Below are 23,248 nucleotides of genomic sequence, written 5' to 3'. Positions count from 1 at the left end.
AGAGGTTTACAAAATTATGAGGGGCATGGATAGGATAAATAGACAAAGTCTTTTCCCTAGGGTCGGGGAGTCCAGAACTGGAGGGTATAGGTTTAGGGTGAGAGGGGAAAGATATAAAAGAGACCTAAGGGGCAACTTTTTCATGCAGAGGGTGGTACGTGTATGGAATGAGCTGCCAGAGGATGTTGTGGAGGCTGGTACAATTACAACATCTAAGAGGCATTTGGATGGGTATATGAATAGGAAGGGTTTGGAGGGATATGGGCCAGGTGCTGGCTGGTGGGACTCGATTGGGTTGGGATATTTGGTTGGCATGGACAGGTTGGACCGAAGGGTCTGTTTCCATGCTGTACATCTCTATGACTCTTAAACACTGCTATTGTATCCACTACCACCACCACCACCACCTCTGGCAGTGCCTTCTGGGCACACACCGCCCTCTGTGTTTTTAAAAAAAAAACTGTCTCTCGCATCTCCTTTAAACTTTCCCCCTTCCACCTTAAAGCTGTGTCCCTTAATAATTGACATTTCTACCTTGGGAAAAAGACTACCCGTTCTATCCTTGTCTCATAATTTTGTAAACTTCTGTCAGGTTACCCCTCATTGTTCAACAATCAAGTGAAAGCAAGTCAAGTTTGCTAAATCCCTCCTTATAGCTGATACCAGGATGTTGCCTGGCGTGGAGAATAAACCATTCCTGTACCCTCTCCAAAGCTTCCATATCCTTCTGGTCATGTGACAACCAGAATTGTATGCAATATTCCAAATGATGGCAAACTAAACTTCTATACAGCAGGAGCATGGCTTGCTAGTTTTTTTTTTACTCTCTTCCCAGATCAATACGCTGCCTTGACCACTTTATCCAGTTGTGTTGCCACTTACAGGGAAGCTGTGGACCTCTGTACCGAGATCCCTATGTATGTTGATGCTACTAACGATTCTGCCATCTACTGTATACTCCCCTCCTGCAGTCGACCTTCCAAAATGCATCCCCTCGCATTTGTCTTGTTTAAGTTCCATCTACCATATTTCCGCCCAAGTCTCCAGCTTATTTATATCCTGCAGTATCCTCTGGAGTTCCTCCTCACTAATCAGCAGCTCACCCAAACTGTGTGTCACCCACAGACCTACTGACCAGGGCATCTGGATTCTCTTCCAAATCATTTATAGATATTGCAAACAACAGGGGTCCTAGAACTGATCCCTGGGGCACACCACTGGTCACGGATCTCCAGTCAGAAAAACACCCTTCCATCGCTACTCTCTGTCTTCGATGACTGGACCAGTTTTGTATTCAGGCAGGCAGAAGTGGGTACTGCAGATGCTGGAGATTAGAGTCCAGATTAGAGGGGTGATGGAAAAGCACAGCACATCAGGCAGCATTGTATTCATTTTACCACAGGTCCCACATGAGGTCATCTTCTGTATCAGCCTTCCATGAGAAACCTTGTCAAACACCTTGTTCAAGTCCGTGTAGACATTATCTATCACCTTTTGGAGTAACAAATTATCTTTGTTACGTCCTGAAATAAACTCAATCAAGATTTGGGGATGCCGGTGTTGGACTGGGGTGTACAAAGTTAAAAATCACACCACACCAGGTTATAGTCCAACAGGTTTAATTGGAAGCACTAGCTTTCGGAGCGCCACTCCTTCATCAGGTGGTTTTGAAAACCTCAGTCAAATCATCCCTCAGCCTTCCTCTTCAAGGAGAACAGTCATAACGTCTTCAATCTATCCTCCTCACTAAAGTTGATCATGGTTAGAACTGTTCTTATAAACCTCTCCTCCACGCTCTGATATGTTCACTGCCTTCCTACAGCCCAGAACCGTACACAAAGGTCATGGTTTACACATTATTTTTGCAGAAATGAAGTAGCCTCCAATGGCGCTGTACAGAGCTGTGTGCTGGGTCCCTTGCTGCTTGTGTTGTAGATTCACGACGTAAATGCAGGAGGCTTGGCTGGGAATTTTGCAGCAATTGGCTGGGTAGTTAACAGTGGTCACTGACTGCAGGATGCCAATGTTGGACCTTTGTTTAAGCAGGGCGGCAGGGAAATCCGGGGTACGGAAACTATTGGAGGAGATTTTCAGGGACAGGCCTTACTCACATTTGGAAAAATATGGACTTATCAGTGATAGGAAGCATGGCTTCGTGTGTGGGAGGATGAGTCTCTCCAACTTGATTGAGTTTACAAAGTTAAAAATCACACAACACCAGGTTATACTCCAACAGGTTTATTTGGAAGCACTAGCTTTCGGAGCGCTGCTCCTTCAAATGGTTTTGCTTGTGGTTCTCCCTGGTCTGTGGAGCTCTCTTACCCAGAGTGCAATGGAGGGAGGGTCACTGAAGTCATTGGCTCACGATGAAGTCAGAGGCTGATGGGACGGACGCAAGAATAGTGACCATAAACGTGCTGTCACAGGTACCTGCAGTTAGCAGTCATCTTCGGCTGGATTTAATCTCTGAGGGGGTGAATCTGTGGAATTGTTTACAACAGAGACCTGTCGAGGCTGGGTCATTGGCTATATTTAAGGCTGAGAGAGATTTTTAATCAGGAACGAGACTCGAGGGTTCTGGGGAAAAGGCAGGAATGTGGAGTTGAGGATTATCAGATCAGCCATTGAACGATGGAACAGATTCGATGGGCTGAATGGCCTTCTGGCTGCTACATCCTCTGCTCATTGGTTTAAAACCAAAAGCAATGAGGTCATTGCCCACACAGTAAGTGGCCAGGATCTGGCACACCTAGTCTGAGAGTGTGGTGGAGTTAGGGTCAGTCAGTGAGTTGGCTAATTAGCTGAGGAGGAAGAATAGAGTTAGGGGCTACAGGGGTTACAAGGACTGGCATTTAGCGAGTAGCTCCTTCAGCGAGCTGTGAAATCTGCATTCCTCAAGTGCTGTAATCGTTGGTTGTGAAGGAGTGGGTTTGAAAAAATCTGGGTTTGAAGGTCATACCCTTGGATAACTCCCACGTCCGAGTGCGGATTGGTTTAGGGCGTTGGGGTGTCTGACATGTCGATTGGTGGGCTGATTCTCGATTCTGTTTGCAGGTTCTTCCCAACCTCCTCCGAACCAGTATCCAAACTATCCACAAGGCCAGGGTCAGCAGTATGGGGGCTACAGAACCCCCCAACCTGGACCACCCCAGCAGCAGCAGAGGCCTTATGGGTATGACCAGGTATGGGATGTACGGTGTGTTTATTGCCAATGGTTTTACCCTCAGGAACCGAATCCAGCGGACTGAGACATCAGCCTGCCCTTAATGTGCGAATGAGGAGGATTTTCAAACAATCCAAGGAGGTTTGAGGGTTCCAGTTAACACACACAATTCAAAAAACCAAGCACATTAACTGAACATCACCCAAATGGCTTGGGGGGGGAGGGGGGGAGAGGAGGAGTGCTGAACTGAATGAATGTATTGTTGATGCTGGAAATTCAACACCAAACGCACAGCACTACAAATGCTGGAGATGTCTGGTGGGATCTGTGGAGAGAGAAACCCATGTTAATGCTTCAAATCCGTGTCTTTTCATCAGAGTGGAGACAGGTTAGAGGTGAATTTGGGGGTGGGGGGGGGAGGAGAACAGAAGGGGAGAGAGGGGGTGAGGACTTAATTGAGAAAAGTACAAGGGCAAAGAGCAGCACAGTGGCTCTGTGGTTAGCACCGCTGCCTCACAGTGCCAGGGACCCAGGTTCAATCCCAGCCTCGGGCGACTATCTGTGTGGAGTTTGCACATTCTCCCTGTGAGTTTCCTCCGGGTGCGCTGGTTTCCTCCCACAGTCCAAAGATGTGTAGGTTAGGGTGGCTTGGCCATGGGAAATTGCCCCATAGTGTACAGGCTGGGTTGGCTAATTGTGGCCAATATGGGGTTACGGGGATGGGGGCGGAATGCAGATCGGAGGGTCGGTGCAGACCGGAAGGGCCAAATAGCCTTTATCTGCACTGTAGATGTTTTGTGATTGATGAAGGAACAAGCAAGAGAACTTGGAGGAGTGGTGAAAGGCAAGGTAGCAGCTGGCTGAGCAAGTGATGAAAGGATAGAGAAAGGAAAATGAGAAATGGGGGAGGGGATGAGAAAAAGGCCAGTGAAACAACGTTCATGTTAGACTGCGCCTGGAGAGACTGGGAGCTGTTCTGAGCACCACATCTTTAGCTGTATATACTGGTCATTATATGATATCTGTGTACATTTGTGTGTGTGTATAATGTATGTATATATAGGGATGAGTGACCATAACGTGATTAAAAATTTGCATATGTTTAAAAGTGAGGCAGTTCAAGCTGAAGCAAGGATGTTGTAAATTGACAAAGGGAAATTATGAAGGTATTTGTCCCCAAGTGGCTAAACTGGGTTAGGAAATACATGAAAAGGAATATGCAATGGATAGTCTTTAAAGAATTATCACATGGATTATAGCAACTGTACATTCCGTCAAGGTGCAAAATCTCAAATGCATAGTCAACCAGGAATGAATAATGAGCTTAAGGATTGTATGAGGCAGAGAGAAACAGCTTACCAAAAGGGCAAACAGCAATCTGAGAATTGGGAACGCAGCTAAACAGGAGCACAAAACTGATAGGAAAGAAGAGTAGAGTATGAATACAATTTCAGGAAAGAAAAACATACAAATAGACTGTAAAACCTTTGACCGAATCATTAACGGGTGTTTGGCCAAGAATAATGTGGATCCATACAAAGCAGGGTCACGGGGAATGGAGAAATGGCAGAGAAGCTGAATGATTACTTTGTGTCTGTTTTCAATGAGGAAGATACAAGAAATCTCAAAAATCACTAATACAACCAATCTCCCAAAATTAAAGATCCAAGTAACCAGAATGAGGAGTCGAAGTAGATTAGAATCGGTAAAAAAAAAATTGTCCCGAAGAAATTACTGGGGCTGTAAGTTAATCACACCCTAGGACTTGATGGTCTGCATTCCAGAGTATGAAAGGAGTTGGCTACAGAGATAGTTGATGCATTGTGATTATCTCCCAAAATCCGGTCAACTATGGAATACTTCCTGTGGTTCAGAGCAAGAAAATGTTACCACCGCGATTGAGAAAGATTTCTCCTCCTGCTTCTATCATAAAGGACTTGAGAAATGGACGCTTGAATATAAATGAATCAAATGATAATGTAGATTTGCAAATGGAAAATTGCTTGACAAATTAATTGGAGGTTCGGAGGATGTTACAATTTTGATGAAGGGTTGTCAGTGGATGTTCTTTTAGGGACGGCACAGTGGCTCAGTGGTTAGCACTTCTGAATCACAGCGCCAGGGACCCGGGTTCAATTCCAGCCTCAGGTGACTGTCTGTGTGGAGTTTGAACTTTCTCCCTGTGTCTGTGTGGGTTTCCTCCCACAGTCCAAAAATGTGCAGGTTAGGTGAATTTGCTGTGCTAAATTGCCCAGTGTTCAGGGATGTGTAGATTAGGTGCATGAGTCAGGGGTAAATATCGGGGGGGGGAGGGGAAATGGGTCTGTATGGGATACTCTTTGGTCAGTGTGGACTTGTTGGGCCGAAGGGCCTGTTTCGACACTGTAGCGATTCTAATTCTGAATTTACTTTTAATGTGGGCCCCCACAGAAGGTTGGTTAGCAAAATCAAATCACGTAGTACACCGGAGGGAACGTACTGGCATGGATTAATGATTGGCTGACAGACAGGAAATGGGGAATAGAAAAGAATTGACAGACTGTGACAAGTGGGGTACCACAAGGAGCAGTACTTGGGCCCTAGATCTTCACAATATGGACACGAGACCAAATGTCTTTGTCAATAAATCACTAACTAATGAGTGCAGCATGTTATTAGGAAGGCTAATGGAATGTTAGCCTTTATTCCAGAGGATTTGAGTACAGGAGCAGTGAACTCTTGCTTCAACTGTATAGGAGCTTGGTTAGACCCACACCTGGGGTACTGTGTGCAGGTTTGGTCTCCTTATCTCCGGAAGGATATTGTTGCCCAAAGGTTTCCCAGACTTGTTCCTGGGATGGTGGGACTGAACTATGGAGAGAGGTTTTGAAAAATTGGAACTGTATTTACTCGAGTTTTGAAAAATGAGCGGCGATCTTGTAGAAACTTAGAAAATACTGAAAGGATAGCTGCAGCTAAAATGATTCCCTGAGTCTAGAAATAGAGGCCAACATTTAAAAATAAGTCCGATGCAATCGTGTCCTAGAGGAGACTCTCTTTCCACTCAGCGGGTTAAAGTACCTTTGGAATTCTCTCGCCTAGCGGGATGTGGGAGCTCAGTCATTAAGTGTATTTATAGTAAAGATTGATGGATTTTGCATGATCATTGGTATACAGAATAATGGAAAGTGGCTCAAACATGTTAATGTGTTTCTCTTAACAATCAGCCATGTCTGTGCTGAATGACAGAGCAGACTTAATGGGCTGAATGGCCGCCTCCTATTTTTGAAATTACATTGGAACACGCAGGGTGGGAGAAGCTTCTAATTCTCTCCTGCAAATGCTAATTGATTTGTTAATTTTTAAATTGGAGCTTAAGTGTTGTTTGGTAACAAAAGGTTATTAAGCTATATGGAGTTCGGTCTCTGATCAGCCATGATCTCATTGAATGGTGAAACAGACTTGAGGGATCCCGTGGCTAAACTAGGATCTGATCCAGGATTGTAACACTGGGGGGGTGTGAGACAGCTCCTAGCAGTGGGCAATGGGAACTGTTGAGTGGTTAATCCAAAACATGACTGGTCAAATGGCCTCCATTTTTGTCCTGTATCTGTGTGATATAGTTTAACTGCGCAAGAATTTCAACATGTACTGGGAATTGAATTCAATTAACCCTCCAAGTAGCACGTTAGATTGTGGTATTGCCTCTGGCTTACACCCTGCCAAGGGATGAGTTACTATCCAATGGTCACGCCATATCTATAGTCTGAAGTGAACTTTTCTGCATTATATCTGAAGCAATGGCAGGTCAATTTCAGAACCACGCCCCCCCCTCACTAACTCATTGAGTTAATGTTTGCGTGAATTTGGAGGAAGATTGGAGGAAATGTGACTTGTTGCCTTGCACTTTCAAAGATGGGCTGATTGGCCTGGCCCTAGTGCTGTTTAAGTTGTATTTTTTTTCACGGCGTTGTTCCAATTGGACACATCAGACAAGAATCTCCAGTCGATCTGCAGGAAGAAACTACCTTCTGTGTGGATACGTACAAGATTCAATAGAATTCATAAAATCCAACCCGCAGAGAATGGAAAGTGACCAATAAGGAACAGTCCCTATGTCTTGCGCTATCAGCTTGCTGTTGGAATCTTAGTTTCCTCTTACCTTAGCACCCTTCGCTTGCAGATGAGAATCACTTTCTCTTTCCCCTCCGTTTGTGTTCTTGGGAAAGGAATTGCGCTCAGTCGGCCTTGAGCCCCTACTCTTCACGTGGAGAGCAGAAATCCTGCAAGTCGCAAGCGCCGAGGGTGGGGGGAGGGCGGGGAGGTGCTGGGCAAAAGACACACCTTGAGTTTTGTTTTTAATGAAGCTTTAAGTCCCGAACTCCCTTTGAAGATTTCTCGGTCATCGGGTTACGGAGTCTTCGCAGATGTATGCAAACAGGAGCTCCGGCAGCTGAAAGACAGAAGGTTCTGGAAACTGTTAACGAAGCTGGAGCAGTGGAAGGGTGGGCAGAGTCTCCAGCTGACCCCTCTGTAGCTTATGGAGCTGGGAAGGAGGCAGGCATAAGGGGCACTGACCCCACTGAAGAGGTGAAAAGAAACCATTTATAGTCAAAGACCTCCTTAAAACTTCACAGGTAAATGTCGATCATTCTTTTATCTTCGTACCAGTGGTAATGCTCATCCAGTTGCTTTGTGGAATGGAATTTGGATAAAGTATGTCTTTCTAAAAGATGATGTCGTGTTGCTGTCTGCATGTGTACAAATTCAGTGGGGTTTCCAGTCAAACTTTAACTCGGTCTGAAGTTTTGGGACTCTTGTGTCTCCACAGAACTTGCAATGAATCGTCTGCGGAGCCTGGGAAGAACGTGGCCACTCACCCAGAAAGTTTTTAGTTTCCACGCTTGGCCCCCCAGTCAGCCACAGGAGGAGGAAGAATGCAAAATGGAACACAAGCTCACACCGGTCACAAAGACACAGCCAGGGACGGGGGGGGAAATTGATGACTTTCGGACACTGCATGCAATGGGAGGAGCATTGCTCATTCTGTGATTGCCACATGACTCAGGCTGTTGGTGACCAGATTGACGAGACCGTTGGTAACCAGGTTAAGCAGACCAGTGCTCCTCTCACCCTCCCCGTACCCCACTGTGTCCAGCTATTTCTGACCATCATACACCCCATCGTCACTTCACTGTGCCTCTTGGGTCTATCCAACTTCACAAATCATTTGATGCAAGACTTGACCAAACGCCGTCTTCTGTTTTTTCGATATGGAGCAGGCGTGTTGGAGGTCCCAGACTTCGATCTGATTGTGCACCGATCTTTTTGTGACAGACCTCCGCTGTGCATGGGACTCAGCAGATAGCACCTCCTCCAGCACAATCTGATCTCTCATCTTGTACTCCTAGGCCCCAGACTCTGCAATAATCCCTTTCTCCATAGTTCTTGATGTCCTCACCAGCCTGGTTCATCCTCTCTCAAGATCACACCGAGATTGATTGTTTGTTTGTTTTTTTTTTCAAATTGAAGATGCTGAGAAACCGGGATATTGAAGAATTGTCCGTTACCGACATGAAATAGTGTTTTCTGCTTTTGTTTTGTATTGATTTGCTACACTATGCAGGAGAGAGAAAGTGAGCAAGGCTTTTGCTTGAAGTGCAAGTATTTCTGGAGACTGGACATTAGGCTCACACACAGCTTTCCGAAACAATATTGATAAAACCCATTCCCAGCGTCAAGTTAAATAACTCAAGGTGGGGGTGGCGAGTGTTAAATATGGTGACTCTCAATGTCCAAAGGTTAACACTTGACTTATGCCAAATGTTATTTTCTCTCAAAATTGTTCATGTATTTTTTCTGACCATCTTGCAGGTTCCTCTTTCTGGTTTTTAATGAAGAGCATTTGCACCAGTTGCTCAAATTGTTCATTCCCTTAGGGTTTAGTTCGAGGTAACCTGCCAACCTTGCAATGGGCCTCAACTGAATGGTTTTTTTATACTTTAGAATGAGTGAAGTGGCTGTTTTTGACAGGCAGACCCGATGGGCTGAAGGGTCTTTGTTTGCGCTGTAGCTCTCTCAGACACTGCCCCATGCTTCCACCTCATGAAGAGAGTTCACGCGGTGACCACTATTTGAGTGGCACCGAACTTCCCCGTAATCCCTGTCCCTCTGCACCCAGCGCACATTCCACACGTTGCCAACACCATCCTTTTTATTTCTGAAAGAGACCCTTACTGAGTCAACACACCAGACTCCGAGCAAAGGAATATTTCAGCCAAGTAGTATTGTTCAGAGAGAGTTTTAATGTGCTCTGTCAGGGTTAATGCATTGTGTCTGTGTTACAGCATGAGGAATGTAGAGGCTGATTATGCTAATTCAGAAGCATGGGTGTAGCAGCTGAGGAATTTCAGTTCAATTGATTAATTTGGGAGGAAAAAAACCTAGTCTCAGCATAGTTGGCCATGTGACCATCGTCATAAAATCCCATCTGGTTCATTCATGTCCTGTAGAGAGGGAAATCTGCCATCCTTACCCGATCTGGTCACATGTGACTCCAGACCCACAGCAATGTGTTTGACTCTTAACTACCCTCTGGGTAATTAGGGATGGGCATAAAAATGCTGGGACTGGCCAGAGACACCCACATCCTGTGATGGGGATGGGTAACAATTGTGAGTGGATTTATTAAGAAGCCATATTCCACGTATTGGTAATGTCACATCACTTTGTTAATCTCTCATCACACTCAGTTTCTGGCTTTGTTTGTGAAGCTAAACAGCTCTCTCTGTTATTAAAGAGGGGTCGAAGTTAACTCTGTAATTTGTCAGCAAAACATGAGATCATTATTTTTATTTGCTAGGAAATCTCTCACTCTCGCTCTCGCTCTCTCTCTCACTCTCTCATAACTAATCTTATTCTTTATGATAGAAGGTAACCCTGTCTCTGCTTTTTATAACTTGTGTATACGCTCGACTGATCTGAACACCTTGCTGTCTCCTGCTCTACCTTATCCCAGGATGGTCCCAGCCCCTCTCACTCATGCACACGCACACGCACGCACATATACACACACACACACATGCTGGAGATGGTCGCTAATTGTATAATTAGTTCCAAGTGCAAATAGTATTAATTGTAGCTCAATCAGATAAGCTGCATAAATTATTTGAGTGCACCTTGCTGACATCTCTTTTGATGTAACCTTTTACCTTTGGTAACTTGTGCTGTAGTAAGTCATTTTCCTGCTGTCCTGTACCTGGAAGGAATGTCCAGGGATCCGTTGAATAATAGGTATCAGTGCAGCCAGAAGCAGTTTCTGAAACTGGCTGATCTTCACTTGTCCTTGTCCTTGTGCAACAGCCAAATTCGAAAGTTACCGTTGTCAAGTTCTGTGACCTAGTATCAAAGTGGTTGAGCTTGGAATAATGATTTCCAGAGCCACCCGTCCCCCCCAGAAAGATCAAGGGCTGTTCCAAAGCTAAACACGTTATATTAGGAAATAGATGCAATCCAAGCAATGTTGGCACAAATGATTGTGTGTTCCTGGCTATTTCTTTTGCAATGTTGCTGTCGGGTCATTATTTTGCAATATCTGCGTGTGGCATTGCAGTCAGAAACTGATGAAAAACAGACATTTTCACGGGCAGTGTCTGTAGAATGGCAGAAAATGGAGGGTTTTCATTAAAACAAAAACGTGCAGCTATTGCTTGCTGAGGAATGTTATTGTGGAGAATTTGTTACTTGATCATTAGTGCTGAATATCACTCTGTTACATCCCCTCACTCTATAGAATGTGCGTTAGAAGTTAAATTAAGTTTGTATGGTCAATGTGTTCAACCATTATACTGTGTGTTCTCCATTTGGGGCAGTGTTAACATGTAATGTGTTGAATTTTTATAAACATATCTTGAATATTCATAGTGTCTGTTGTGCAGTATCCATATTAGAGGATTTTCCTCCATTCTCGCATCAACTGGAATATTCGCTCAGTTAGAACTGAGCAAAACTGTTTCACTTCTGCTGAATGACCTGGCCTGAGATTATTCTGGGCTATGGGGTCTGTATCATAAGATTGTAAGAAATCAGCTGCATGTGAAAGGTCACATGATGCTGTTTCGGAGAAGGTGGTCCCCTGGTGCCCTGGCTGATGCTTATCCTTCAGGAGAAGGTAACGTCGCTGGAGTTGTAATCCAGAGTGCCAGGTTAATTTTCAGGGGATGTCGGTTCAAATCCCACCCCCTGCTATGACTTTAATTAAGAAGTCTGTAACTAAGAGCCAGCTCACTGGTGTCGATTGCTTATAAAATCCCATCTGGTTCGATAATAGGGAAGAAAATCTGCCATCCTTACCTGGTCTGGCCTGCCAGTGACTCCAGACCCACAACAACGTGTTAATTACCCTCTGGCAATTAGTGATGGGCAATAAATGCTGGCCTGGCCAACAGCACCTCATCCCATGAACAAATAGGACTTAGAAGCAGGAGGAGGCCATTCAGCCCATTGATTCTGCTGCACCATTTAATGAGATCCTGGCTGATCTGATAATCATGGACTCCACTCTCCTGCCTTATCAGAGCAGTAGGCTAAAGTTCAATGTTAGTGAACTATTAATCCTGAGCTATTGATAACTCCATTGGAGGATGGTATAGGTGTAGTTATATCTCTTTTAGGACTCTTCAGAAGGCTTTTATGTAGCAATGTGGGGCACAGAACGAGGTCAGTTGGCTCTTCAGGTCCGTGCTGGTGTTGCTGTTCTATGTGACTTTTTTCCCCTCCCCCACCCCCATCTCCACCCATGACCATATCCTTCTGTGTTTTTCTCTCCTGTTTATCCACCCACCTGGCCCCATATTTGTGATTGGGTTGCAGTCTTCTCTGTGGTCTGTCACTCATCACTCACTCACTCTCTCTCTGTCTCTCTTTCTCTCTCTCCTGGAAGGTAGCAAGTTCCCCCTTCTCACCGTTTCTAAACTCAGTCTTTCCCCAGTTAGGTGAATTAATGACTGTCTGGATCAATGGTGCTGGAAGAGCACAGCAATTCAGGCAGCATCCGACAAGCAGCAAAATCGACGTTTCGGGCAAAAGCCCTTCATCAGGAATAAAAGCCTTTTATTCCTGATGAAGGGCTTTTGCCCGAAACGTCGATTTTGCTGCTCGTCGGATGCTGCCTGAATTGCTGTGCTCTTCCAGCACCACTGATCCAGAATCTGGTTTCCAGCATCTGCAGTCATTGTTTTTACCTTACCGAATTAATGAGTGTGTCTGGTACCAGTCCCCCACCTGCCTAGGGGAAACAACCTGTCCATGTCACCTAAAGGACAGAACCCTAGCTTGTTCCATCCTCCTGCTCTGTTAGATTCTCTCGTTCAGCTGAACATACTCACTTTCGTTAAAAATTGCACAACACTAGGTTATGGTCCAACAGGTCTATTTGGAAGCTCTAGCTTGTGTCTCGTCATGAAGGAGCAGCGCTCTGAAACGTAGAGCTTCCAAATAAACCTGTTGGACTATAACCTGCTCTTGTGTAATATTTAACTTTGTCCACCCCAGTCCAACATCGGCACATCCACGTCAGTTTACTCACTTTAGCTTTAATATAATTTTAATATAATATTTAATGGATGGAAGAATAATGAACTTGCATTTCTATAGCATCTTTGGGGGGTGGGGGTGGCAGGGCAACGTTTTCACGCAGAGGGTGGTGTGTGTGTGTGTGTGTATGGAATGAGCCAAGTGCTGGCAAACGGGACTAGATTATTTTAGGATATCTGATCGGCATGGACAAATTGGACCAACTGGTCTGTTTCTGTACTGTACATCTCTATGCCTCTAGACTCTAATTTGTTTGAGATGGGATTGTAACTTTCAAAGGTGTTTTAACAAATTGCACATAATTTTCAAAATTGCGCAGATATAATTTGATGATGATCCACTTTTGAACATTCTACTCAACCCATATTTTGTTCTGTCTTGGTCCTGGTAGAAGCTCAATGATCTGAGCTGTTAACTTTTGTTTCTGTCTCCACAGTTCCTGCCAGACCTGCTGAAGGTCTTCAGCAGTTTGTATTTCTTTACTCTCTGGTTAAATACTTCAAGGGGAAAATTAGCAGGGCTATAAGAGAGGGAGAGGTTGATTGTGAAAGGGATTAAGTGGGCACCTCTTTCAAAGGTCCAGCATAAGGGCGATGGACCAGATGGCCTGTGGTTTTAGACTTCGTTTTTATTGTCACCTGTACTCAAGTACAGGAGTACAGTGGAAAGTGTATAATGTCACCACACAAGGCGCCATCTTAGTACCTAGGTACAAAGTAGTAAGAGAAACAAGAGTTTAAAAAGTTAAGCATTACTTCATAGAATAAGTAGAAAAATAAAGAAATAAGCTACTAGTTAACATCACAGTCTTTCTTATTTAAACTAAGGAAATAAAGGAATAAGCTGTAAGATTCTACAGTTCCAGTGGTAATGTAAAGGCTTCTCGCAGATAACAATGAGTACATAGTAGCCTAACCTTTTGTGAGGGAGTGAGAGCTTGATCCGGTGGGGCATGGGGTGTCGTAGAGTCACCATCGTCCAGGATTGGTGCAGCCTCTTACCAAGGTACAAGTGACTTGTGCAGGATCTGAGGGTTCTATCCGATGATAAACAATGGGGCTATTGTCCAGAGGAGGGCAGGGTGCAGTGGGGAGTTGGAGAGACCATTGCAGGAGGGCTTGGGGAGGAAGATGGAGATTTCCAGATGGAGGTGTGAAGGAGGCTGTAAGAGGTAATGAATTCTTTGCAATTGAATGTAGAATGTCTGATGTAGGGGTCCATAGACTATACTTGGGAAGAATGTAGCGGATCCAAATGTAACCAGCGCTATCAATTGTTAAATTTCAGTCTGAGGTTGAGTTCAGAATTGGAGTAAAGGAGATTGGAACTTTTTGTTAAATATGCTATCTTTTATGCATTAGGTGTAACCTCCCCAGCCTGTACAAGAGTGATGGCTTTTCTCATGTTGAAGAGTTTGTCAGTTATATTGAAGGGAGAAAAGAATTCTTTTAACATGCGCTTGTTGTCTTTACCGAATTAAATTCTGTGTCTTGAAAGTTAATACAAGTCCTTAGCGTATTGTTGCTGTATGTCAGCATTACCTAATAGGGGAGTTCAGTGAGAATGAATTAAATAACTGCCTAAAACCAGACAAAGCATCTGCTCCGAAAATCCCAGAAGAGTCCTCAAAAGAAAAATGGGTTGATGGTTGATAAAATCCCATCTGGTCCACTAAAGTCCTTTAGAGGAAGGAACTCTGCCATCCTTACTTGGCCTGGCTTGGCCAGTGTGTATCTCCAGACCCACAGCAATGTAAATGACTCAAAAATACCCTCTGGGCAATTAGGGACAGACAATACACGCTGGTCCAATCAGTGGTGCCCAAATCCTGTGTAATGTTGAAATGGATTGGGATGTAGAAAAGTCAAATCAAGACGATTGGAGGTGGGGTGGCTCTGGAGAATTTTTTAAAACAGCTTGCATTTCTATAACACCTTACAGGACATTATTTTACAGGATTGAAACACTTGTGTATGCATCTTATAGCATAGAAATTACAGCAGTCAGTTAGTGCTCAGGAAGCTCCCACAGGCATCGATGTGATTTAATTTTTTTTTGTGGGATGTCGATGTTGCTGGCTGGACCCAGCGTTTACTGCCTATCCCTAGTTGCCCCTTGAGAAGGTGGGGGTGAGCTGCCTTCTTGAACCGCTGCAGTCCATGTGCTGTAGGTAGACCCACAATGCCCTTAGGGAGGGAATTCCAAGATTTTGACCCAGTGACACTGAAGGAACAGCGATATATTTCCAAATCATGATGGTGATTGGCTTGGAGGGGAACGTGCAGGGGGTGATGTTCCCATGTACCTGCTGCCCTTGTCCTTCTAAATGGAAGTGGGCATGTGTTTGGTAGGTACTTTCTGAGGATGTTTGGTGAATTTCTGCTGTGCATTTTGTTGATGGTACACACTGCTGTTACTGAGTGTCGGTGGTGGAGGGCGTGAGTGTTTGTGGATAATGATCTGATTATTTCTGTTGCTGGTGTTGGATGTAGGATAGATATTGATAAGGGACCTGCTGCTGTTCCTGATAATGTCCGTGGGCTGTTTTCCAGTCGCCTGAGAGAGCAGACAGGGGAGCTGGGCCTGAGGTGTTGCCTGAAGAACAGTACCTCTGACTCCCTCAGTATCTGGGCAGGTTGCCTCCTGGATCAAGGGGAGGTCATGGCCTAGTGGAATTACCAATGCGCTATTAATCCTGGAGGGCCTGGGTTCAAATCCAGCCATGCCAGATGATGGAATTTGAATTTAATAAAAATCTGGAATTAAGAGTCTGGTGACCATGAAACTGTTTTTGATTGTCTTTAAAGTTCACTAATGTCCTTTAGGGAAGGAAACTGCCATCCTTACTGGATCTGGCCTACATGTAGCTGCAGCCCATATGTGTTTGACTCTCATCTGCCCTCTGGGATGGGCAATAAATGTGAGCCTAGCCAGTGATGCTCCCATTCTGTGAATTAACATATAAACAATGTCTGGCATGAGCCGTGAGTGGTAGAAGAGTCACTATTCTCTCTGGGGGAGAGCAGTGGGTTCATGTGGCACTGGTTCAGCAGCAACTGCAATATTGAGTTCTAGACCTTCTTCAGTGAAGGCACTGGCGAGGATGCAACAAAGTTAAAGACCATAAGGAAAATAAACAGTATTAGGCCCTTTGGTCCCTTGAGCCTGATCCTGATCGTGGCTGATCCGAATTCCTCACACCTGCTCTCCTCTCGGTTCTCCGACTGATCAAGAATCTATCTCTAATCACGAGATTGGCCCCAGGGGTGAGGGATAGTTCTGAACAGACAGACTGGAGAAGTTGAGATTGCGTTCTCTGGAGAGTAGGTTGAGAGGAGATTTGGGATCAAGATGTTTCAGGAGAAACTATTACTATCCATGAAAGACTCAAGGAGCAGAAGGCACTGGCTTAAGGTAATTTGCAAAAGATAGAGTGATGGCTTAGGGAGAAACTGATTCATTTGGGTCTGGAATGCACTGTCTGAAAATGTGGTGGAGTCTGGTTCATTCGAGGCTCTTGAAAGGGATTTGAAATATCTAGACAATATAGGGTTCTGGAGAGAAAGGAGATTGGGACCCCAGTACATTGTTCATTCAGAGGACTAGTACAGTCGTGATGGGTTAAAAGGCCTTCACTTGCAGTGTAACCATTCTTTGGAGAGTGAAGTACAGTGGATACCAGAGATACACGAGGCCTGGTAGCGTCTGCTGAGAGACTGAGTCAACAATTCAGAGTGATGACTGTCAGTGACTGGGAAGGTGGGTGCCAACATGTCTATGTTCCTCTGCTATCATGATTCCCAATCAGTTCCCAGAATTTGGTCAGAGTGAGGCCATCTCACTGCTGGCAGGGAGTGGGGAAGGGAAGGGTGGAGAAACCTGGGATTGGATCCACTGGAACCATTCCTGGGCATATTTTAGTGGCTGGGTGATATTCATTCACCATCTTCTCAGGGAAAAGATAAACTATACATTTACCTCAACAATTTCTTTATCTAAGTATAGAAATGTCCTTGTTGAATAAATTCCAACTGGAATTGAGGTTAAAATTCACTTCTGTTTCAGTGTGTGTTGTACCTTCAAGGTAAAAAGCACGCTCTTCCAACTTTTATAGCGGTCTCACCAGCAAAGTCAGCATTTCTTGAATGCCTACAGTGCAGATAGAGGCCATCTGGCCCATCGAGTCTCCAAACAGCATCCCACCCTATCCTGTAACTCTACCATCGTTAACCCACCTAGCCTGCACACTATAAATGTAATTTCCCATGGTTAACCCACCCTAACCTGCACATCTATGGACTGTGGGAGTAAACTGGAACACCCAGAGGAAACCCACACAGACACTGGGAGAATGTGTAAACTCCACACAGATAGTTGTCTGAGGCTGGAATCGAACTTTGGGTCCCTGGCGCTATGAGGCAGCAGTGCTAACCACTGTGCCACCCTCTATCCTTGCACCTTTCTCAAAAACATTCTTGCCCTCCACCCAATCTCTCCCTTTCTGTTCTCTACCCCACCTGCGCCCAACCACGTTTAAACACAGTTCATCTCCAACTTGTCTCCATTCTGATGAAAAGACATGGATTTGAAACATTAACACAAGCTTCTCTCTCCACAGATCCCACCAGGCATCTCCAGCATTTGTAGTGCTCTCTGTCTTTGTCTTTGTATTGAATTTCCCGCATCCACAGTATTTCCATTCGGTTCAGCACTCCTTCTGCCTTGGCCATTTTGATGGTATTTCGGAAATGTGCTTGGTTTTTTAAAATTAAATATTTTGAGTTATGCCCTCAATGACTCTGAGGACAGTAAGCAGCTTTCAGAACAGACTTGTTACTATGCAGAAGGAGACCATTTGGCCCATTTTGTCTGTGCTGGCTCTTCATATGAATATAATTATCTAGTGCCAATCTTGCACTTTTTTCCCCATAGACTTGCACCTTATTTTTGTCCAAATAACCATCTAGTTCCCTTTTGAATCCTTCAGTTCAGTTACCTGGAGAAAGGAAGAAGTTAACAAAGAGTTGCTCCTATAGAACCTGATTTGGGGAATTAGTAATGGAGGTGGCAGATGAATTAAGCAAATGTTTTGCCTTATCCTTCATTAAAGAAGATACAAGTAACACCCAGGAAATGGTTGTAAGTCACCAATTGGGAGGGAGGGGGAACCAGAAAATCACAATTTTCTGGGAAGTAATAGAGCAAAACATTTGAAAAGCAAGTTGACAAGTCCCCAGGTACTAAAGGATTTCTTCCTAAGGCCTTAAAGTTTTGATAGTTAATGGGTTGGTTTTAATTTTCCAGAGCTCATTATATTCAGGGAACTCATTATATTCATTTAGATTGAAAAACAGCAAATGTAACTCCTTTATTCAGAAAGGAGGGGGAATCAAAAAACAGGAAACTACAAACCAGTTAGCTTAACATCTGTCATAGGGAAAATATTCAAAGTTCTTCCATAACGATCCTTTAACAGAGCACTGAGATAAGTTAGAGGTAGGCAAGCAGAGCCAACATGTCTTTACCAAAGGTAGATCTTTGAAGATTTACCTTATGCTGTAGATACAAAGAACATTACAGCACAGGAACAGGCCCTTCGACCCTCCAAGCCTGTGCTGACACATTTTGCCCTTCCATACTAGAACTGTCTTCATTTACAGCATCCATATCCCTCTATTCCCTTCCTATTCATGCATCCATCCAGGTGTTTCTTGAATGCTGCTATTGTGACTGCTTCGACCACCTCCTCTGGCAACGTGTTCCAGGCACTCACCACCCTCTGTGTAAAAATCTTGCCTCACACCTCTTTTAAACTCTCCCCTCCTGCACCTTGAACCTGTATCCCCTAGTAAATGACCCTTCCACTCTGGGGGAAAAAGCCTCATAATTCCCACTTTATCCATGCCATTCACAATCTTTTAAACTTCTATCAGGTCGCGCCTCAGCCTCCTGTGAAAATAAACCCAGTTTATCCAACCTTTCATCATAGCTAAAATCCCCCATCCCAGGGAACATCCTGGTAAACCTTTTCTGTACCCTCTGCAAAGCATCCACATCCTTCTGGTAGGGTGGTGACCCGAACTGTGCCCAATGTTCCAAGTGTGGCCTAACTAAAATTCTATAAAGCTGCAGCATAACTTGTCTATCCTTATAATCAATGACCCTTCCAATGAAGGTAAGCATGTCATAGGCCTTTTTTACTACTATATCTACCTGCACTGCCACCTTCAGTGATCTGTGGGCCTGCACACCCAGATCCCTCTGCATATCATTACTCCTAAGGGTTCTGCCATTCACTGTATAATTTCCACCCGTACTTGACCTTCCAAAGTGCATTGCCTTACATTTATCTGGATTAAACTCCATCTGCCATTTTTCTGCCCATGTCTCCAACTGATCTATATCCTGCTGTATCCACTGACAATCCTGCTCACTAACTGCAACTCCACCAAACTTTGTATCACCTGCAAACTTACTCATTAGACCAGCCACTGTTTCCTCCAAATCATTTGTGTGGACCATGAACAGACTAGATTACTAGGTGGGCGGCACAGTGGTTAGCACTGTTGCCTCACAGCGCCAGAGATCTGGGTTCTGTGTGGAGTTTGCACATTCTCCCCGTGTCTGCGTGGGTATCCTCCGGGTGCTCGGGTTTCGTCCCACACTTCAAAGATGTGCAGGTTAGGTGAATTGGCCATGCTAAATTGCCCGTAGTGTTAGGTGAAGGGGTAAATGTCAGGGAACGGGTCTGGGTGAGTTGCACTTTGGCGGGTTGGTGTGGACTTGTTTCCACACTGTAAGTAATCTAATCTAAACAGCAGGGGTCCATTAGTCACAACCCTCCCTTCGGAAAAGCATCCTTCCCCCGCTAGCCTCTGTCTCCTATGACTAAGCCAGTTCTGTATCCCTCTTGACAGCGAACCCCTGATATTATGTGACCTCACCTTTTGTACCAGTCTGCCATGAGGGACCTTGTCAAAGGCTTTTACTGAAGTCTATGTAGACAACATCAACCACTTTTACCTCATCAATCATCTTCGTCACCTCCTGAAAAAATTATGGGGGATACGCAGGAATGTAAAGTTGAGGTTAAAGAATGATATTAATTTGGGATGTTTTGATTATATTGAGGCACTATATCAATGAAAGCTTGCTATTGCAATAGTGAAGAGGTCACCTGCTGTCATTGAAACTGTACGTGAACAAGGTGGTGCTGTAATAATGACATCACACGGGCCAGTAACCCAAACTGATAACTTCATACACAGGTTCAAATCCCACTACAGCAGAAGATGAAATTTTAATTCAACTTTAGGGCAGCTGTGATGCAGTGGTAGTGTCCCTACCTCTGAACCAGGAGGCCCAGGTTAAAGTTCCACCTGCCCAAGAGGGGCGTAATATCACTGAATCGGTTGATAAGGATAAAACAAATGTAACAGTCTCAGTACTGACAGCACTAGCATTGTCTGTTTAGGGTGTAGGTTTGCTCGCTGAGCTGTAGGTTTGATATCTAGACCTTTCATTACCTGGCCAGGTAACATCATCAGTGAAGCTTGGAGGTCGCCACTGATGATGTTACCTGGCCAGGTAATGAAAGGTCTAGATATCAAACCTACAGCTCAGTGAGCAAACCTACACCCTAAACCTCAACCTGAGCTACAAACCTTGCAAAAATTGTCTGTTTATGATACCTGCATCTCTCACAATTGACAGTATTTTCCCACCTGTCTCATTTCTCTCTGTTTTTGGCTTTCCCTCCAGGCCCAGTATGGGAATTACCAGCAGTGAGTCAGTCGTATCGTTTTTTTCCAGTCGCCTGACGTTCTGATAAGGGCCTTGTTTTTTAACCCTCTGCACTGTGGGTGTCTAACCGCCACCAGCAATTCATCAAAGTTTCACCTCCTTGTGTCCAGGACAAGCATTTTGACGTCTAAGTAGCTGATGCCATTGCCTCTGAGGTTGGGCAGTACCCAGTCTAATACCTAGTGGCTAATTGCAGGCCATCGCTGTGTGACATCATCTCTAAGACGTGAAGGGTCTTCTTAACAGTTCTTCAGCAGTGACGTTAACATAGAATATTGAGAAAGAGGACCCCTCTCTTCGCCCCCCACCCCCCCCCACACTAACCACCACCCTGCATCTCCCCTCCCACCAAGCCCCCCACCTTGCTAAATTTGACCACCAGCACTCATCCAGTCAATGGGATCTTGTGCTAAATTTTGAGATACCCTGCTTTGGTCACCTGAGAGAGAGAGAGGGGGCACATAGAGGCTTCACCATCTGCTTTTCCGAGACCCTGATCATCTCTGTAAATTAACCACTCACTGTGCCATATTTGTTTCTCACACTGACTTTACTTAAGCAGAATTAACATTTGTTACGAGCAGGATTTACTTTTTAAAAAGCGGACGAGCAGATTTTCCTTGAGTGGGGGGAAAAACGTGATGCATTTGATTTTCAGGAAAGAAACTCTATTTTAAATGAAAATAGACTGAGGAGAGAAGCTGTCGGCCAATTTGATTGAATTGTGGGTGACTAATATTTAAAATCTGCTCGGGTTACATGTAAACCAGTAAACAAGCTCAAACTTTGTGAAATCTCCTCCCAGGAGGAAATTTCAAAGAAAAGTTCCACCAGGGTCAATCGTTGTTGCACAAACTTGTTTTAACGTAAAATGATGACAATTTTGTATTGTTACGTATTGAACAATAGACTAGAAGAATTTGTTACGCTTCTGATTTTTAACTTGATTGTTTTAAAGAGTGGGGTTTTGCTTTGAGTAGTAATTGACTTTTATTTGTCCCAAACAGACCCTCCTTTAAGCATCTCCAACCCCCCTCCCCACACCAAACCGAGCCCTTTCTGTTTTTAAAGACGTATTTCGGAGGGTAGGTGGTGATTTCTGGACATTTGGTTAACCTGATCATTGTGTGTACAGATTTGGCAAAGGAACTCAAACAGTATTATTATTCACATCTGTACTCATCAACCATTTGTACGTTCTGTGACAGACCCCTCCGCACAGTATTTTGTTGATATTTGAAATATGTGCATCACTGGATCATTACTAAAAGGCAAATAAATTATTGTGATTTCACAAGCTGCTCTATGTCATTTGTGTTTTATTTCCCTGTGATTAATTGCACAAGTATTTTACTGTCTGAACGTGGAGTAGGAAAGAGGTCTCGGATGACCCGAGTTTGTTCAACGTGGCAACGTGTGAAATTAATACCCAGGGCTGTGTCATTTCTTGAGGTGATTTCAGTGGCGCTAAATGTTCTTGGGATGAACAAGGGCAGCAGATAACCTGGGAGCACCATCTCCTGCAAGTTCCCCTCTAAGACACTCACCATCCTGACTTGGAAATATACACTTTTTAAAAATTAATTCATTGGATGTGAGTGTTGCTGCCCAGGCTAGCATTTATTACCCACAGAACCTTGATGTGGAGGCGCCGGAGTTGGATTCAGAAATCACACAACACCAGGTTATAGTCCAACAGGTCTATTTGAAATCACAAGCTTTTGGAGCGCTGCTTCTTCACCTGACAAAGGGACAGTGCCCTGAAAACAGGTGATTTCAAATAAATTGGAATACAGCAAATGAGATGCCATTATTTAAAAAGGGAGGTAGACAAAGATGGGGAATTATAGACCAGCGAGCTTAACCTCTGTAGTGGGGAAGATGCTTGAGTCTATTATCAGGGAAGAAATAGCAAGGCATCTCGATAGAAATTGTCCCGTTGTATAGATGTAGCATGAGTTCTTGAAGGGCAAGTCATGCTTAATAAATCTTTTGGAACTCTATGAAGACATTACGAGCAAAGTGGACAACGGGGACCCACTGGATGTGGTATACCTCGATTTCCAAAAGGCCTTTGACAAGGTGCTGCACGTGAGGCTGCTCCATAAGGTAAGGATGCATGGTGGAAATGTGTTGCTGGAAAAGCGCAGCAGGTCAGGCAGCATCTAGGGAACAGGAGAATCGACGTTTCGGGCATTAGCCCTTCTTCAGGAATGAGGAAAGTTGGTCCAGCAGGCTAAGATAAAAGATAGGGAGGAGGGACTTGGGGGAGGGGCGTCGGAAATGTGATAGGTGGAAAGAGGTCAAGGTGAGGGTGATAGGACAGGCGGGGGCGGGGGCGGAGAGGTCGGGATGAAGATTGCAGGTTAGGAAATGGACCCACCACCAAGGAACTAACCTCCATGTACAGCGCATCATCCGCCTCCATTTCCGCCACCTCCAAACGGACCCCACCACCAAGGATATATTTCCCTCCCCTCCCCTACCAGCACCCCGTAAAGACCACTCCCTCCGTGACTCCCTCGTCAGACCCACACCCCCCACCAACCCAACCTCCACTCCCGGCACCCTCCCCTGCAACCGCAGGAGGTGCAAGACTCGCGCCCACCCCTCCCCCCTCACCTCCCTCCAAGGCCCCAAAGCACACTTCCATATCCGCCACAGATTCACCTGCACCTCCACACACATCATCTATTCCATCCTCTGCAC

General features: G+C 44.8%; 1 protein-coding gene across 7 annotated transcripts in view; it reads left to right on the top strand.

Annotated features, from left to right (window-relative positions):
* The window catches only part of ss18 (SS18 subunit of BAF chromatin remodeling complex), an 80,616-nt gene extending 58,780 nt beyond the window's left edge, over positions 1 to 21,836 (top strand). For 6 of the 7 annotated variants that reach the window (XM_043687615.1, XM_043687621.1, XM_043687616.1 and 3 more), the window contains 2 exons: positions 3,055 to 3,182; positions 20,498 to 21,836. In XM_043687615.1, the coding sequence (XP_043543550.1) occupies positions 3,055 to 3,182; positions 20,498 to 20,524 (155 nt within the window). In that variant the 3' untranslated portion in view covers positions 20,525 to 21,836. Of the gene's footprint in view, positions 1 to 3,054; positions 3,183 to 7,973; positions 8,899 to 20,497 lie in introns of all 7 variants that reach the window. The other variant, XR_006311341.1, reaches the window with a different exon arrangement.
* Positions 21,837 to 23,248: the final 1,412 nt, after the last annotated feature.

The sequence above is a fragment of the Chiloscyllium plagiosum genome, chromosome 4 (genome assembly GCF_004010195.1).
Source record: "Chiloscyllium plagiosum isolate BGI_BamShark_2017 chromosome 4, ASM401019v2, whole genome shotgun sequence".
In the NCBI taxonomy this organism is placed as follows: Eukaryota; Metazoa; Chordata; class Chondrichthyes; order Orectolobiformes; family Hemiscylliidae; genus Chiloscyllium; species Chiloscyllium plagiosum.
Note: the sequence above shows the minus strand (reverse complement) of the source record. Positions and strands in the feature narration are given on the sequence as shown.